Source organism: Ornithodoros turicata, chromosome 1, assembly GCF_037126465.1.
Source record: "Ornithodoros turicata isolate Travis chromosome 1, ASM3712646v1, whole genome shotgun sequence".
In the NCBI taxonomy this organism is placed as follows: Eukaryota; Metazoa; Arthropoda; class Arachnida; order Ixodida; family Argasidae; genus Ornithodoros; species Ornithodoros turicata.
Window position 1 is genome coordinate 68,420,757 of NC_088201.1, and position 18,785 is coordinate 68,439,541.

Genomic DNA, 18,785 nt, shown 5'->3' on the forward strand with positions numbered 1-18,785 from the left:
ACGACGCTGACATATTGGGAGTTGGAGCGGAAGTATACCAAACGACGCCACTGGTGCTGTCGTCTGCTACGGAATATCTTCTTACTGAGCTGTCGGATATTCCACACGGTTAGGAGAGCACGAAAAGGCATGACTCCCATAGCAGAGGACACCACTGGTGTTGTCGTCTGCTACAGAATATCTTCTGACTGAACTGCAGGATATTCCGCGCGGTTAGCAGAACGCGAAAAGGCATGATGCTCATAGCAGACGACACCAGTGTTCCTGTCTGCGAAGGAATATCTTGTGACTCTGCCGTAGGATATTCTCTGCGGTTTGAAGAGCACGGAAAGACATCCCGCAGCTTAGTCACAAGATATTCCGTAGCCGACGACAGGACCAATGGTGCCGTCTGCTATGTGAGTCATGCATTTTGTGCTCTACTAACCGCGTGGAATATCCTGCAGCTCAGTGAGAAGACGTTCTGTAGCAGACGACAGCACCAGTGGTGTCGTCTGCTATTTGAGCCATGCCTTTTCGCGCTATTCTAACTGCGCGAAATATCCGGCAGTTCTGGTCAGAAGATATTTTGTAGCAGACAACATGACCAATGGTGTCGTCTGCTTTGCGTCTGCTTTAACAGTCGATATCTCGGCGCCGTGCGAATGCTCAGCATAAGACGCAGCAGAATTTAAGTCCTGTCAGCAGCTTTTTACTTTTCCTTCCACTACATGTCTGTAGAATATTCTGCACTCTTAAAAATGAACTTCACCACATAGCACGCTGCTAACCAACCATCATCTCGAATGATATCGTTATTTGCCCTGATTTGTTGAAAACGGGAGGCGAACGCCTTTTTTGTGACAATTATGAACAGCATAAGCGTCACAAAAAAGGCGTACGCCTCCCGTTTTCAACAAATCAGGGCAAATAACGATATCATCCGAGATGATGGTTGGCTAGGAGCGTACTATGCGATGAAGTTCATTTCTAAGAGTGTGCGGGGATGTCCCTCGTGTGAGTACACGATTATAGTGCTTATAAACACCATGGATTAATTCAGATGGCATCCGGATTAAATTAAATGTCATCTGGATTATTTCAGATGGCACCCGGACTAATTCAGATGGCACTTGGACTAAAATAGACGGGAAAATCTGTAGTGAATGGTAGGACTGACTGAACGCGCGTTTAATGACGATAGTATTCGAATACAAGCAGCATGAACATACGAAGGCTAAACCGTCTTCACGTGATACATATTTGAGGATATTGGTACGAAACCAAAATTTTTCGTAGGGTTTACTTGATTGCGTCGTATTCGTAGGGTTTACCTACAACGATTAGGATTTTTATCGACGCTTTCTACACTCTTAAAAATGAACTTCACAGCATAGCACGCAACTAGCCAACCATCACCTCGAGCGATATCGTTATCTGCCCTGATTTGTTGGAAACGGGAGGCGTACGCCTTTTCTGTGACACTTATGCTGTTCATAATTGTCACAGAAAAGGCGTACGCCTCCCGTTTTCAACAAATCGGGGCAGATAACGATATCATTCGAGCTGATGGTTGGCTAGGAGCGTGCTATGCGGTGAAGTTCATTTTTAAGAGTGATGCTGCACTTATACTCACTTACGACAACGGGGTAATAGGTCTTCATAGCATTTGTCAGGCTTGCTCCACAGACATGGAGTAACGTATTCTTCCCAAAACAGACAGCGGGGTGCTGTGGTTTATCCAGAATCCCAAGCATGAGGGTCTTGCAAAAAAACTTGGACCGAACATTGGATAATTTATTCCACGAGCAACACGCTTTTTGGTATATACTCCGAAAAGAAATGCATCGATATGGTGCGTCACTCTTGTAGATCGTTGCAAGCTGTCACCTGGTCAAGCTGTCAGCTGAGAAGAGATGTGACACTGGCGCACATTTCTTCTCATTATCACGATGGTTCACTACTCGTGCCCTCATACACTTCTGGGCTATTTTCGCTGCCTTCGCTGCTTTATCTTTGCTCGATCGCCCCCTCGCCTCGCACCGACCTAATCCAGCAATAAGGCATGTCCGTACCCCTCCCCCTCATGTATGTCCTTCGACAAAGAGGCCCCCCTCCCCCCAGAGTGATGGTCTGACAGGCCACTATTTGAAAATCACGAGAAAGTACCAAAATCAAGAAGATGATCGCAAGTTATGCGAAAAGTGTTGCATGAACCATCAACATACGCGCCCTATTTGCACAACCGCTGAGCCCTGATGGTGTCAAAATCGCCGAAGTGGTTAACACCCCGGAATACAAAAGGGAAGCGCGTACCGATCAGTTTCTCAACGCACACACTTAGGTCACACTTTATGTCATAAAAAAGATAAATGTCGTTACCCTGTAGAGAAAGCCACAATAAAATGACAAAGTTCACCCATTCCGCGTTCATGACCGACCCACCTCCGCCATTTTTAGCGCCGCGTCTTCGTCTCGGCACGCGACTAACGAAAGAAAATTGATGCCGTCAACGCGTGGTATGCCCAACATACAGTTCTATGTCGGTTCCAGTGGTTTCGGTTTTGTTTCCGAGCCGCACGAGCACTTTTTTTACCTGTCCGATTTTGACGACGCCAGGGTCGAAAGGGTTAAGGTGCATCAGCTGTCCGACAGCATACGTATGAGAGAAGCCTTCGTTCGCAGACTTCAAGTTGATTGCCTCCTCGTCGCGTTGTCAAAAACGACACATCTTGCTCACTCGTTGATGTCTATGAGCAAATACAACTGAAGATGAACAGCTTGGTAACATCGATGGTCATAGCTTGGTCACTCAGTTTGCCAGTCGAAAGGAAGAGTCCAAGTTGCGAGTTGAAGTATCTACAGCTTTTTCCGGCGTTATTAATCCTCTTGTCGTACATTTTAATCCTTATACCATGACAATTAATCCACTTGCCATCGGAATTAATCCTCCTTTCATTATTTGTAATCCTCATTTCACATAATTTAATCCGTTTCTCATGCAATTTAATCCAAGTGACTATGTGTGGGCTACATGACTTTTTTGTGTATTTTGGGACAATTCCCATGTGTACGCATATTGCACATGCTTTTCACTAATATTGTGGGTTTCTGCACCATAACGGGATACTGTGGGACATGTCAATCTGGATTATGGTGTTGTGGAACTATTCCCATGTCTACGAGTATTACCCATGGTTTTCATTAAAAACGTGGCTTTCTGCATTGCAATGGGATACTGTGGGACTGCCAATCTGGATTGTGATATTGTGGGACTATTTCCATGTCTACAGATATTACATATGCTTTTATTAAAAACATGGGTTTCTGCATTGTAATGGGATACTGTGGGACTGTGTATATGAATTACGACATTGTGGGACTATTCCCATGTGTACGGATATTGTCCATGCTTTTCATTAGATATGCGGGTTTCTGGAACTGTAATGGGATACTGTGGAACTGCGGATCTTCATTACGATATTGTGGGACTATTTCCATGTCTATGGGTATTACTTATGCTTTTCATTCAAAATGCAGGTTTCTGGAGTATAACGGGATACTGTGGGATTGTCTACTGGGATTGTTTAGGAACTATTCCCATGTGTGCGGGTATTACCCATGCTGTTCATTAAATATGTGGGTTTCTGCACTGTAATGGGATACTGTGGGACTGGCAATCTTGATTACCACAGGGACAATAAGCATGTCTATGGGTATTCCCCGTGCTTTTCATTAAAAACACGGGTTTTTTGCACTAATGGGATACGGTGGAACTGTCAATCTGGATAGCGGTATTGTGGGACTATTCCCATGCCCACGAATTTTACCCATGGTTTTCATTAAAAACGCGGATTTCTGCACTGTAATGGGATGCTCTGGGACTGTCAGTCCTGATTACGATATTGTGGGGCTATTCCCACGTCGACGGGTATTCCCTGTGCTTTTAATTAAAAACGCAGGTTTTTGCGCTGTAATAGGGTTATGTGTTGATCACGATAGTGTCGGACTACTTCCATGTCTACGGGTCTTACTCATGCTTTTAATTCAAAATGAGGGTTTCTGCACTGTAATGAGATACTATGGGACTGTCTATCTAGATCACAGTATCCGATTACAGTGCAGAAATTCGCATAATTAATGAAAAGCATGGGTAATACCCGCACACACAGGAGTAGTCCAGGTACTGTCCCACAGTATCCCGTTATACTGCAGAAACCCGCATTTTGAACGAAAAGCATGGGTAATACCCATAGACACTGAAATAGTCCAACAATATCGTAATCCAGATTGACAGACCCGCAGTATCCCATTAGAGTGCAAATAACCGCGTTTTTAATTGAAAGCAAGGGGAACACCCATAGACATGCATATAGTCCCAGGATATCGTAATCAAGATCGACAGTCCCACTGTATCCCATTAAAGTGCAGAAACCCGCATATTTAATGAAAAGCATGGGTAATACCCGCACACATGGGAATAGTTACACAATATCCTAAACCAGACAGACAATCCCACACTATCCCGTTATACTCCAGAAACTTGCATTTTGAATAAAAAGCATGGGTAATACCCATAGACATGGAAATAGTCCCACAATATCGTAATGAAGATTGACGGCCCCACAGTATCCCATTACAGTGCAAAAAAGCGTTTTTAATGGAGAGCACTGGGAATAACCGTAGACTTGCTTATAGTCCAAGAATATCGTAATGAAGATCGACAGTCCCACATTATACCCATTACAGTGCAGAAACCTGCATATCTAATGAAAAGCATGGGTAATATCCGTACACCTGGTAATAGTCCCACAATATCGTAATCCATATACAGAGTCCCACAGTAACCCATTACAATGCAGAAACCCACGTTTTTAATGAAAACCATGGGTAATACTCGTAGACATGGGAATAGTCCCACAACACCGTAATCCAGATTGACAGTCCCACTGTATCCCGTTATGGTGCAGAAACCCACAATATTAGTGAAAAGCATGTGCAATATGCGAACACATGGGAATTGTCCCAAAATACACACAAAAAAGTCATGTAGCCCACACATAGTCACTTGGATTAAATTGCATGAGAAACGGATTAAATTATGTGAAATGAGGATAAAAAATAATGAAAGGATGATTAATTCCGATGGCAAATGGATTAAATGTCATGGTATAAGGATTAAAATGTGCGACAAGAGGATTAATAATGGCGGAAACAGCTGTAGACGGGGCAGCCACAACTTCCAGACTATAACGTTATTCTCCAGAGGGTCTCAGAAAAACCTTCGCCGAGTTGCACGAAAAGACAAGCAGAGGTAGACACCACTGGGAAGACAAGTGATATTTTGACATTTTGATTTGATATTGTTTGCAATGTTATTCGCAAGGCTTGGCGAAAGTGAAAATAAGTCCGATGTGTCGTTCGAAGAAGAGCTCGTAGACTGTCGAGCCACAGGCGCCGCGCGCTAGGCTCTGATGCAGAACCGCATCACTCTGTCCTTCTGGACAGCCAGCTTTTTTTGGCGACGCTTGATTAGCACTTTGCAAGGTGTGCAGATTGCACACAATGGCAGAGCCATTCCCTGCTGACGTCAATCAGTCATATAGTAACGCCCACTTGTTGGTAGTCCCATTTCGCCTAATGAGATGGCACGCCCTCAGCCTCTTAGTCCTAAGAATCGCATTAGGCGAAATGGGACGTAACCGCCTGGGGTTCAGTCGGGGTCAGTGTCTTCTCTCCCAGAAGAACCAATGACACATTGGAGCTGTGCGTGCTCCTCGGTTTTGCCCCACCCACTGATCTCGATTGTAAAAGGCTGGATCGCGGATAGGGAGCGCGAGCGTGAAGAAACCGGCCGCCATCTTACTGTACCCACAACAGTCGCCGCAGCGATCATGTCAACTTCTTGCAATTACGGTCGTACCAACCGTACTGGCAAGGATACAGGGCCTAAATTTATACAGGTGAGTCACTCTTCATCAAGGAATAAATAGGCGTCCATTCTGTGTATTTAGTTGACCATTATGAAGTGCTTTTTGCCCAAAACGAGCACTGGATGCAGGTTGCTTGATCACTCTTCCGACGTTCAATCGAGCATACTTGCATTTTACCCGGAGGCAAATACATTTTGAGTGCATAATATGCTTGAGAGAACGTGTTACACTACACTGGTAGTGTGGTCATCAATATATGTGCGAACACTCGAGAGCTTTTCTGCATGCATTGCTAGCATGGTACACGGTGCTCTCTACGGAAGCAAGTGCACATTCATTTCTTTGAATTACCTTCGCGCACAAGTTCGGTATTACGTCATAATGAGACCAAGATTGTCACAATTTTTCATGTATTGGTATTGTTTTGTGCCTTGGTTTGATTTGTGACAAAGAATCCTACGTAACGGCGTGTAGTACGACTTGAATAACGCCTTTGTGTCTGAGCTGTATCGTCAGCTTGTTACGATAGTAATAATTTGTAGCGGTTCGCGCTATTTGTAGCAGTTTTTAAGGCAAAAGTGGTCTCTCAATACAGGTTTCGTCATGAGGGCTACCCAGTGAATAATCTGTGCAGTGTGATACGGCTGGGTGTACAGGTAAGTATCACGTTCCTCATCCACTGGTCTCTACTTTACAGGAAGGAACAACCTCAGTGCACGCACTGTGGTTAGCCTCTCTGTTTTGCATATTTTCTTACATGTTCACATCAGAAACACACCTTACGCTTTAGGCTCCTTCACCCAGCAGTACAATAATTAGAGATTATAATTCTTTTTAGAAGAGTTCCTCATATTCTTTTTAGAATAGTTTTTAATCTTTTTAATTTTTAGAAGATACAGGGATTGTAAACCATGTTTTAAACTGATGTTTTAACATTTGTACAATGCATTTATTAAACAACATATTCATTTTTAACTGGTTGCACCCAAACCAATGTTCTGATGTATTATTTCCTTTGTTGTTGATGCACCATAAAAATTGGAATAATCATCATCAATGCAGGTTACTTCACGGCTGCCTCGACATACTCAAGAAATGGGTGCAGAACCTGCATAATGCCCTCAAACTTTGACTACCACAGCACCTCCAGAAAGTAAAGGCATATGTGTCACATGGGATTTTTAAAGGCATTCACAGTATATAATACCTTGTATGAACTGTTGTAGATCTAAGCAGCCTCTACAGTACACTCTCAGAAATTAAAACTTGTCAGGGAACTGTGATAATTGTTTCAGTTAATAGCATGCACATATATGCTATAAGAAAATTATTTATTGAAAATGCACTTCTCTGGCTACTCATGTTGTTTACATCTACTGTTGATCACATTCATTTATCACATATTATATTCTTATATATTATTATTATATTATCACATATTCGATCACATTAAATTTAAAATTTAGCATATATGAGAAAATATCAGGAGGGAAGTTGCTATTCATTGCTCATTCCAACCTAAAATTGAGTGCTACAAATTTAGAGAGCGTACCTGACCATTGTCATTCCTAAAATATATATTGCCATTGTAGCAAGGTCACAAAACAATAAATGTAGTCTTTTGCGACCTCCCTGCACGTTCGTTGTATCCTGAAACGCATAAGTGCAAGAAATAAATCTTGAACTTGAATAAACTTGATGTTGTATAAACTTGACATAAAATATTGAATAATTTCAATTCAATTTCAATTTTATTAGTAGTATTTGCAATACACAGTACACAGTGGGGGCCCCGTAGCATAGCTAGAGGTGGGGCCTCCCGGAAACAATCTGAATATCATATATGTGGTGAAAACATCAGAACAAGGTATCCAATATAACGATGTACTGTCACAGTATGGGACAAAGCACAATACGCACAAAAGTAAAAGAACAAACAAAAAACAACTGAGATTGAGCAAAAATGTGACGTTTATGAGGGTGAACAGCGTAGGCGAAAAAGCCCATGGGTGAAAGAAGACAAATAGTTGAAAAAGCGTGCATGAAAAGAATGTGTATGAATATGCGTAAGTAATTCATGAAACGGTTCCTTAAAATGATCCGAAAACGATGGAACGAATGTACTGACTTTAGGTTATCGGGCAAGGCGTTCCATAGTTTGGCAGCAACGAAGGTGAATGTTTGCTTCCCATAGTTGGTTGTTGTGCGTGGCAGGAGAAAAGTACCGGAGCGAGGTGATCTAGATGGAACGACTACTGCAAGACACTGATTGTTGAAGACACCTGACAAATGCATGAGCTGACAAAGCTGTTGACAAATGCAACAGCTGCATGAGTGGCAAAATACGCAGTGATATGAAGAGGTGCCGACTGCTGCATACTGTGGGAGTGAATGTAATGATGCGAATTGCTCTTCTTTGTAAGCTGTTTAGGGACGAGAGATATATGTGGATCCCCATGATATGATGCAGTAAGAGAGGTGGGGATGTATGAAAGCGTAATATAATGACACAAGTGTATGGAGTGGAAAAACATATTTGACCTTGGATAACGCATGAAGGCCGTAAGCCGCACGCCGACATATGTTTGAGATGTGTGCTGTGAACTTGAAATGGGTATCTAATGTTACTCCCAGGAACGTTACCTTGCCGGTAACATCTCATTACGGCCCGAGTCTCATTACGGCCGAAGTCTCATTACGGCCGAAAATCTCATTACGGCCGAAAATCCTTTAATCCCCAAGTGTCTCGTTACGGCCAAAGTCTCAATACGGCCGAAGGTAGTCTCATTACGGCCGAAGATGTCTCATAACGGCCAAAAAGAAAAAAGAAGCATCCACCATAGTAGCTCTGTATATACTGTGTTTTATGCTTCCCAGAATGTGTCCGAGGCGGTGTGCCCCCACGGCTTGTGTCACACACAATGGTTCATGCACACAATATTGCGACAGTGTCTCATGCATCCCTCGTGAAAAATGTTTTTATTGTCATATGTGTCACACGATATTTGTATGTGTTACGCCATTTTCTCTCAGTATTCAAGCAACATCCTACTCGTTGGTTCTGTGAGCAAACTGTATGTGTGTGTGTTCTGAAAAGTACTTCACAAGGGAGCCCACTGGGAGCTCCAGGAGTCACATGACCTATGACCATGATCTTCTCCCCCACTAGCTGCCTTCTACAATTTACGTCCACCTGAAATTTACAAAAAAGTACATAAGCCACTGAACAAAATGACATATGCTCTTGTTTGATGATGACTATAAGACATATGCTGTCAAGCAGACTTTTTTTTTTCATATATTCAAAACATATTCAAGAATTATGGACAACAATGACAATTACGTCATAATAATGCAGATGCATAGCCAGGAAACTATTTCAGGAGGTGTTTTATGAGGCTTGACATGGGGTGGAGGAGTCCCCCTCGTCAGTGCTTTATCCAGACCCCCCCTAACTTTTTTGCCTGTGCACCCCCTACAGGGGGTGCCCTTGCGATTTCAGCTTCAAATACGTCTGTAATGATATGTTAAGCTGTAATGACGTAACTATTCCAACAATTTTTTCCAACACCCTTCCCGTGCTTGGGATTCTGGATAAACCACTACCCCTTGTTCATTTTCGTGGGGCACTACATTAGAGCTTATGCCACTGCACTGATGTCACAATGTTAAAAGTGTGTGTCACTCTGGGCATTCGGAATTCCTCTAAGCGACAATATGTAAATTCAGAATATCCGAAGGGTAAACATCAGATGTTACCTGCAGGCTTCATGCTGAAACGCGTGTACGCAAAACACTTCCGCCGTGGTGGGCGACGCCGTTAGTGTAATCATACACGCAAGACAATTGCGGGCACATGGAGTAGTGGCAGCAACCTGAAAACGATACATTTTCTTGTTACATATGAGTAATCAAAAATATACATTCCCACATGTTTCGTTTTGTCGTTTGTAGGAAGCGCTAGTAAGGGAACAGCACTTGGTTGGTCACATGCAAGCCACAATGCGAGAGGTGCCGATATTTCGATTACGCGATCAAGAATTAAAAGTCTAGAACCATGCACACTTCCCCATGCAACTACTTCCCCAGCATCGTGAGACATGACACCCATGACATGACACCATGTATTCACGTATAGTGTAATGATATGCAGGAATGAAAAAGATGCCAACATACCTGTAATCCAGTGTCCCATAAGTTTGATTCGATTTTTTGGCAGCTACCATGAAGAGCAAATGCACGATTCACAAGTTTCGTTTCGCCATTTTCATTGTTGATTTCGCAATTTCGCAAGCGTCGAGCAATCCCACGTGACCTCCTTTGGATCAGTGAAAAGTGAAAATTACTCGCGTCATGAACATATATGTTCATCTCAGCGCAAATCACGTTTTGCATGCTATAGAAGGAGGGGGGATCAATACTCTTCCTTTCGTGTTTTGATATCTTGTTGTTTTGCTACTCTCACATCGGAGTTCGGATGGTGTCCAGCAACGTTGGGTACCTCGTTTCTTGTGTGAGTGTGAGCGAGCGGTTGCTGTTTGCGACGTGTTCATATATCGCTTTGTAGTGCTGTAATGTGCAAATTAGCGGACTTTATAGCGGCTCTCTATTTTCCGTCGTTGTCTTTCGAGCAGCGCCTGTTGTTCCGGTAAAAATCGAGTTGAATGAATCGCCACAGCCCCAACGTATATCGCGCAGTGTTGACCAAGACCAAGTCAAGCAGGAATTCTGGTGAGTAATGCTTTCGTAGATTGCCTGTCTTAGTAGTGTGCTGTCCACACATAGTTGGATTCTCATAAGAGTAATTTAAATTAATCAAAACAGCTGAAGTGCCTGTAATAGATGTAACTCGGTATCCGTTCGTAGGTTTGCGCCGTTTCTAGTTGGTTGCGCGTTTAGGAACAACAAATTTATTCGAAGACGATAAGATACCGATAATGCATCACCGTACAGCAGCATTTACTAGTATAATTGTGAGCCATATTTCATTTGTTAAAATTTGTCGTCGTATTTCTTCAAAAATAAAAGCGGAAGTCGGCGTACTTGAATTGATCTCCAAGAACTGCTTACGTCGAACGTCTGCAAATGTTGTACTTATGTGCCTTCGCGCACCATAGTAGGCACAAAGCATATCTGATTAGAATAAATACTTCAAGAGGAAGTCATTCAAATACATTGTTATTTATAGCTGGTTTTCCATTCCAGGCATGGTATGTGGCTGCACGAAGGATTCCGAAAAAGAAAAACAACAACATGGCTAATAGGATGTTGCTGCCCAGGGAGTCCTGGCGAAGAGGTGAGCTGTTAAGATCATCATAAGGTTCTGTTGTGAAGTGAGAAATTTTGTAGTAGTGCACGAATGTTAATTCGTGCACTACTTTTATAAAAAAGAAACCAGAAATGGAAAGTTATGCATGCATCATTTCATGAATTGTAATGTATTACTATTTGATATTCACATGTTTCCATTAAGGGAATGAACTACTGAACCTATATTCATATCATGGTCATGCTCTGTGTTTATCAGGAAGTCACATTTTTAAGGCTTGTCATTCTTTTGTCTAAATGAATATTTATGTTAACCTTGTATGAAATAGCAGACACGTATCAACACGTGTGCAGCTTGTGCACATTAAAACGAGCCATGTAGAGACAAATGCTTGTTGTTGTTGTTTTTAATATTCTAGCCTATTCATGGTTGCTCATCGCTTCTTGCAGGTTTACTCATTCCAGAAGCAAGAATTGTATCATTGTAAGGCGAATGGAAATAAACTGACATCACTGAGATAGGTGCTCTGTCATGGCCAATGACTGTAGGATGGCTCCAAAAGCGTCACAACAAAGCCAATATTCATCTAGCTCTCTACAAGTAGCTAACTCCACATAGTAGCCTGCTTCACAGCCTACACTACCTTGTGGGAGTACACATTACACAATATGTTGCATTGTGCTGTGGTATGATAACATACCGTTTGTCTCGCAATATGTGTATATAAATATGATAAGGGCCCTAAGGGCACAGTGCATGGTTTATACCCTGCTGAATATATATCCATACCTGGCTGCGACATTGCATATCAATGCAGGTTACAATACACATTTTGACATTTGGCCGTTATGAGACATCTTCGGCCGTAATGAGACTGCCTTCGGCCGTATTGAGACTTTGGCCGTAATGAGACACTTGGAATGAATGATATAAAATATTGAATAAACTAGAACTCGTATATTCTCTTTACTCATCATCAGTGATCTTCATTACAAAAGCATATCGTGTTAGACTTTTTTTTGTTTGCGTTTCACAGACTGGGTACACGAGGGCCAAAATGACAAAATCACAACTGTTTCAAGCTCCAAATAGTCCTGTTGCGTTTTGAAGACCATACGTGGATCTGCATTGTTTCGAACATGCTCCACATAACAAGCATGACAAAGTCAGCACTGGATAGCAGGACCCCGTCCCCAAGCAGCTTTCTCGCGCTGCAGTTGTATTCAACAAAAGCATATGTGAGTGCTGGAGAAGGACATTCAGTTTGGCACAACCGCGCCTGCAAATAATCAGAACAAATAAAGGAAGAAGCAAACAAACATAGAGGGGCTGTACTTCAAAAAGAGATAAGTCCTGTGTCTCGAGGAGGTGTTACCACTTTCTAAGTAACTAAATTGATTAAGCTTACATCACTACCTGATTAACTGTCATAACGGATCTAACTGCGTGAAGTAATTATTTGGGCTGCTTCGGTGTGTCCATATTTGCGAGGCAAAGCACCGTTGTCATTTACTAAAAGACTCTTTCTAAGGCGATGCTTGACATAAATCATACTAAACGCATACACGGCTAAAACAACTGCTGTGATTCTACAGAACGATCTCCTTCTGCCATGCAAGTATATCTTTGCCCGGACCGTTCTTTATGGAACAATTTTTGTCCAGAACGCAGTACGGGATATTATAACAACAACAACAACTTTATTTTCGGCCTTGGAGAGTGGGGAGTTTCATCGCAACAGGCGATACTCTACCCCAGTGCTTGGTGGAATGGGGGGAATAAAATAACGCGGGATATTATATACATTGTTGTTGTTAACCTCAAGTCGTTTCTTATTGAAATATTGGCTGGGAAACGTGCTGTAGTACAATCCCCAGCGCTGCACTGAAGTGACGGTCTAGTTTCGGAATGCAAAACATAACGTAATTAAGAATCGAACGGCAGGACACCTGTGAAACACTCTTAGGATACATCAGTATACTGGCACCTTACAAAATTGTGTGATGACAAACAACGATCAATGCTAGCAGCGCAATAAATACTCACAATCTCTGTTGCCTCCCATTGTTTTCTATGGGCACACACAGCACTTTAGGGCCCACCAACATGGCGGCCCGAAGGCACGCCTCTCCCCCACGAGCCCCTCTCCCATGCGCGATCCAGCCTTTATACATAGAGATCAGTGGCCCCACCGGACAGTCTCGTGCCGGATGACGACAATGGCGATGGTGTTGACGAAAACTATGATAACGACGATGGTAACAAGCTATCTCCGTAGCTCCGCCTGGAGAAAACTGATACCCTTTGGAGAAAGCGCCAGGGGCCGACGCATCACGTTGTTTTGGGTGATCTGAATGTAAAACGATTCCACCGCCTCCCTTCTTATGGCCAAATCAAATGACAGCCCACGATGCTGGTTTCGTTTCATACAGGTTCGCAAATTGAACAGAAGCTAATGTGCTCTTTTATTGGTCAACCACAGTCACTGGCAGTCATCAGATTCCTACGTGATATGCCTCATGCCGTTTTTCGGCGGCCAACAATACATAGGTATAAGACAGGACAGTGACTCAACCAACTTTTTCAACAAGTTTTTGTAGTTGATGTGGAATGCTCGTCCAGTCCGTCAGGGTCTGCGTCGCAAGAGGGTTAGTTCCCATGTGCGAATAGACATGTAAAATTTCCGGAAACTTTAAATCACTAAAAAAAGCATTTTCTTTCACGTTTTTTTTGTTGAAAAATTAGAAAGTTTGGAAATACATATACGAAATGTGCCATCAAGCATGCTTATTCTGAAGGGCGCATATTAGTCAGACAACCGGGTTGGGGTCTGGCGAAGCCTGTCTGACGCTGTTACTTTTGCTTCAGCACTCCCCGTTGCGGAGTAAGTTCAAGAAAACGCAATTCATTGGTGGATAAGGGAGTGAACGAGCGTCCTTTTGCGTTTTACCGCGACACGCCTCGACAAAAACATGTAAACAGAAACCAATTAATTACTGCAACAAATGACCAGCTTCGTTGGCAGATTTTTCTCTAAAAGGTGTCCACTGAACGTCCCAAAAGGGGTAGTACCCGTTTTAATGCCGACGGCGCCCTGCTTTAGAAGTTACGTTTTTCACGAAACTCATTTGAATTTTTATTTAAATAATAAGCGCCTCCCACTCATTCACACGGTGCGCAGCTTGTAGGTGGTATCAGACAGATGCTTGTAAGAAAGAAAGTTATTCGATTGGCGCACTCGTTCGCGAATTATTTAGCCCGGGGATTTAATTGAGACATCATGTATATACAGGGTGTTCCTATAAGTTCCTTCAGAATTTTCACTACAGGGATAAAAACATTTCTCATCCAGCGACACCGAGTCGAAGTTATTCTTGGTGGCTACCACTGGGCGAGGAAACGCTTTCCTGTGGAGATCTCGATGCTTTTCCCATATTGAGATTGGGGCGCACGTACCCTAGTCTTTGCCCGCGTTCCTCCGCCCACTTTGTGTAGTTTGATATGGACATTTCCAAACTGAGACGAGTTTCGCTTGACGCTCATGCCTGCCATGACAGCAGATGTCTCGTGAGGCATAATGAGAATTGCATACTTCTCGACACGTGCCTGGAGTCTCTAATTCGCATGTGGTGAAATGTTTCCAAGATCCATCTGTCCCGCGGACGACCCGCTTTGCAAAAAATCGCTAGAGTCATCCTTCGCTGCTTCGCTCTATGGTGCGTTAGTGCCTTCTATAATCAAAGCTGAAATTGGCAATGCACAATCGAAATGATACTGTAAAAAAAATGCTGTCTGGAAATGTTTCACTTTTTTCCACTTTTAGCTTATTGAAAAAATCGAAAACAAACAGTTTCCCCCGAATTTTAGTGTATTTTAGTGTTTACATCTGTATGTGCGAATGAATTCCTCGAATCGTGTGAACTCGAATATTTGGATTATACCAGTATTTATATAGTTGGTCAGAACTTGGCACCATGACCAAAAACTATTCTCAGATCCACAATGATCCACCAGCTATTCTCAGTGGCATATAGTCCCCCAATATCGATTAATTTCATCGGAATACAACACGCGATTACAAATGGACCACCCATCAAAAATGATTCTTGACAATTTCTATTCAATGTCCTTTCGAAGTATAAGGTCTTGAATCCAGCATGTCACGCGACTGCACCGTCTGCAGAGGTAGGCATCGCCGGCTGGGCATTCGTGCCTCCGTCTCCGGGCAGAATTATATGCCAGTCAGCGTTCAGCTGTCGCCAACGTTGACAGCTCTCCCAGGCCATTCTTGCAAGAAAAATGAGATAGCGTTTGACTCGAGCAATGTAGAACAACTAGGCCTATATACAGGGTGTCCGGTGAGAAAGTATCATTAAATTTCAAAAAAAAAAAAAAAAAAAAATCTTCGTGAGATAAAAATGGGAAACCTAGTGCAGGACACTTGTGAAGGTTTTTGCCACCCAAACAGGTGTTTTCTGTGAGTGTACCTCGTCAATTAGTCTAATTAGCTTCATTGAACTCGAGAATTTGCCAAGGAAGGTAACGCTTTTTTCTTTCTTCCCTTTTTTTCCCGTTAAAGAGAAAGCCCATAGCCACAACACGCCATTTCAGTCACAAATACAGGGTCTTTCACAATGTTAAAAAAAAAAAAAAGAAAAGAAAAAGACGTCGCTCATCAAGGCGCGCTCGTTCAAGTTGCCCCGCCAAAAAGTATGGGGAGAAGGAGATGACAACGCAGAAAACAACATAGAACATCCGATGTCGATGATTATCAGTAAGTGATTGCTGCGAACGGATAAGCTTGCGAAGCCAAAACGCGTGATTGGGCCGGTCCCTGCCCTTCCTTTTTATTTCTGTTTTTCTCACGCTGTTTCCATGCGCAGTGGGAGTGCCTTCGGGCATTGCCGATAGCGATGAAATCCGAAAACGCACTTGCAGAGATGGCAAGTTTTCGGGTGTCAAATAACTGGGGGGGGGGGGGGGATAGTTGAAGAAACCTTAAATTGCGATTGGGATAGCATGTTGTGGCTACGGACCTTCTACACTCTTAAAAATGAACTTCACCGCATAGCAAGCTCCTAGCCAACCATCATCGCGAATGATATCGTTATCTGCCCTGATTTGTTGAAAATGGGAGGCGTACGCCTTTTCTGTGACAATTATGAACAGCATAAGTGTCACAAAAAAGGCGTACGCCTCCCGTTTTCAACAAATCAGGGCAGATAACGATATCATTCGGGATGATGGTAGGCTAGGAGCGTGCTATGCGGTGAAGTTCATTTTTAAGAGTGTAATTAACACGCACACACACACACACAAAAGGACATTACCTTTCCTTGGCACAATTTTGAATTCAATTAATGTAATTAGCCTAATTAATGAGGTGCACTCTAAAAACTGAACTACACCTCATAGCACGCTCTGCACCAACCATTGCCACGAACGATAGGGTTATCGCCTCTGATTCGAATACAGAGGTGGGGCGTACGCCTTTTTGTGGCAATTATCATATATCCAATGAGAGAGCTGATGATGAACTGAGATGAACTGAGATGTGGGTTCGAGTCCTACAGCTGGCTAACCTTTTCAGTGACTTCCATCTTTCATTATATATCCAAATTGCCACAAAAAGACATACTCCCCCCTCTCTCTTCGAATTGGAAATTATAACCTTACCATTTCTGGAAATGGTTGGCGCACATAGTGCTCTGCGGTGAGTTTCAGTTTTTAGAGTGTACACTCTTAAAAATGAACTTCGCCACATAGCATGCTCCAAGCCAACCATCATCCAGGGTGATATCGTTCCCTTCCTTGATTTGTTGAAAACGGGAGGCGTACGCCTTTTTGTGACACTTATGCAGAAATGTTAATTGTCACAAAAAGGCGTACGCCTCCCGTTTTCCACAAATCGTGTGAGAGAACGATGTCACTCGGGATGATGGTTGGCTTGGAGAGTGCTATGTGGTGAAGTTCATTTTTAAGAGTGTACACTCATGCAAACCGCTTGTTTGGGTGTCAAAAACCTTCAGGAGTGTCATACTACAAGTCTCAAAATTTTACCGTGCGCAGTTTTTTTAATAGAAATTTAATGACACTTTCTCAGAGGACACCCTGTGTATCAAGGCTTGCATGTACAGACAGACATTTTATAGGTCCAGTGCTATTTAGCCAGTGGTCCATAGTGGTCCATATATAGTGGTGCTATTTAGGCTATAGGTCTAGTGCTCCAGTTTTATAGGGCTGCAGCTCGTCTATAGACGAGCTGCTGGCCTACGTCATTGATTACGTACCGCTGCCGCACAAAGTATGCTGGTGGGCACTATCAGCTTTATCGGCCTATCAGCCGACGCGTTTTTCCCGCTTCTTGCCAACCACAGCAAAATATAACCTCGAACCGCTCATCTCGTGACGTCACATGTTTGTAAACAGAGGGTCGTCCAACGGGTGTCATTGTTACCCAAGCAGCAAAATGTACTGAAAGTCGGGTGCAATAGGGGTGGACGGGTAGGTGGAAGGCCTTGAACAGACTCGTGAAACTGAGGAACATCGATAAGACACATACCGTCCACCCCTATTGCACTCGACTTTCAGTACATTGTGCTGCTTGGGTAGTGTCAATCAGAATATGGTCCAGATAAAGGCAATCGGCAACACATGTGCCCCATGATATCGATTTTCGTGAGGTCACGCCTGCAGAAACACTTGGGTAATGAGTGAAGGTTTCGCTCTAGAGCCTAGACTCTAGAAATGGCAACACTAATACAATATACCGGGTGTTTCACGAAAATCCCCCGGCTGATTAATTCGTGAACAGGTGGCGCCATCGAAGAAATTTCTTTTTAGTAAAGATCCTCGGGACATAGGCCATGAACTGAGTAGGGAGCGGCTCATTTGCATGAGCTCACTAATTAAAGAATCATCCTAACTTTAAAATTTTACTTCGCACGCTTACGGAACCTCTGTTTTACGCATCGGGACCTTCAGCGAAAAATATTGCCAGAAAAAAACCGCGTCGGCACTTAGTGATTTCTCCGAGGAATTAATCGGTTTCGGTTTACATATTTCTTGCGCGAAGCAGTGCACCAATGCGCTCTTTGGATCAGCTATCCCGCTGTCAATTTCGTGTTCATCCGCCCGGTTCACGCACGGGGGCGACGGAAGATTAGGAACAGCCGCAAGAGACGCTTTGGTATTCCTTCTCAAAGCGACTGGTAAACAGCGCTTGCGGTTCTGTAGTTCCGTAGAGAATCAAGCAAGATCAAGAGAGATTGTGATGACCGCTCCCGGTAGGAACGACAGCACACGAGATAGGGGTACCTTTGGGGTAGTTTGTGGAAGGAACGAGGCCAACACCAGTAAATAATGGGCACACAATTTAATCTAACACAAGAGATCTGTGCACAGGCTGTCGGCTCACCACAATTGGAGGTTGTCCTTGGGGCACAATCTGTGACGGCACAGTGTTGATGGACGCTGTCGAGCTGCTTGTTGAGATGTTGCACAGTCTGAAGTCCGTGTCGGGCCCTGCGACACCAGTTGTTCCGGATTCCCCGTCCGAGCGATGACTTCCTGCTGCAGGCGGTTCTGTGTCGAGTCTTGGTCGT

At 43.4% G+C, this 18,785-nt stretch overlaps 1 protein-coding gene and 1 long non-coding RNA gene across 2 annotated transcripts in view; one reads left to right on the forward strand and one right to left on the reverse strand.

Annotated features, from left to right (window-relative positions):
* The first annotated feature begins 5,845 nt into the window (after positions 1-5,845).
* LOC135400249 (uncharacterized) overlaps positions 5,846-18,785 on the forward strand; it is a 199,934-nt gene continuing 186,994 nt past the window's right edge. The window contains exon 1 of the long non-coding RNA XR_010424565.1: positions 5,846-5,942. This is a non-coding gene — a long non-coding RNA (uncharacterized LOC135400249). The remainder of the gene's footprint in view (positions 5,943-18,785) is intronic.
* Positions 15,280-18,785, reverse strand: part of LOC135378507 (E3 ubiquitin-protein ligase MARCHF2-like) — a 28,905-nt gene continuing 25,399 nt past the window's right edge. The window contains exon 5 of the mRNA XM_064611550.1: positions 15,280-15,468. Within this exon, the coding sequence (XP_064467620.1) occupies positions 15,342-15,468 (127 nt within the window). The 3' untranslated portion in view covers positions 15,280-15,341. The remainder of the gene's footprint in view (positions 15,469-18,785) is intronic.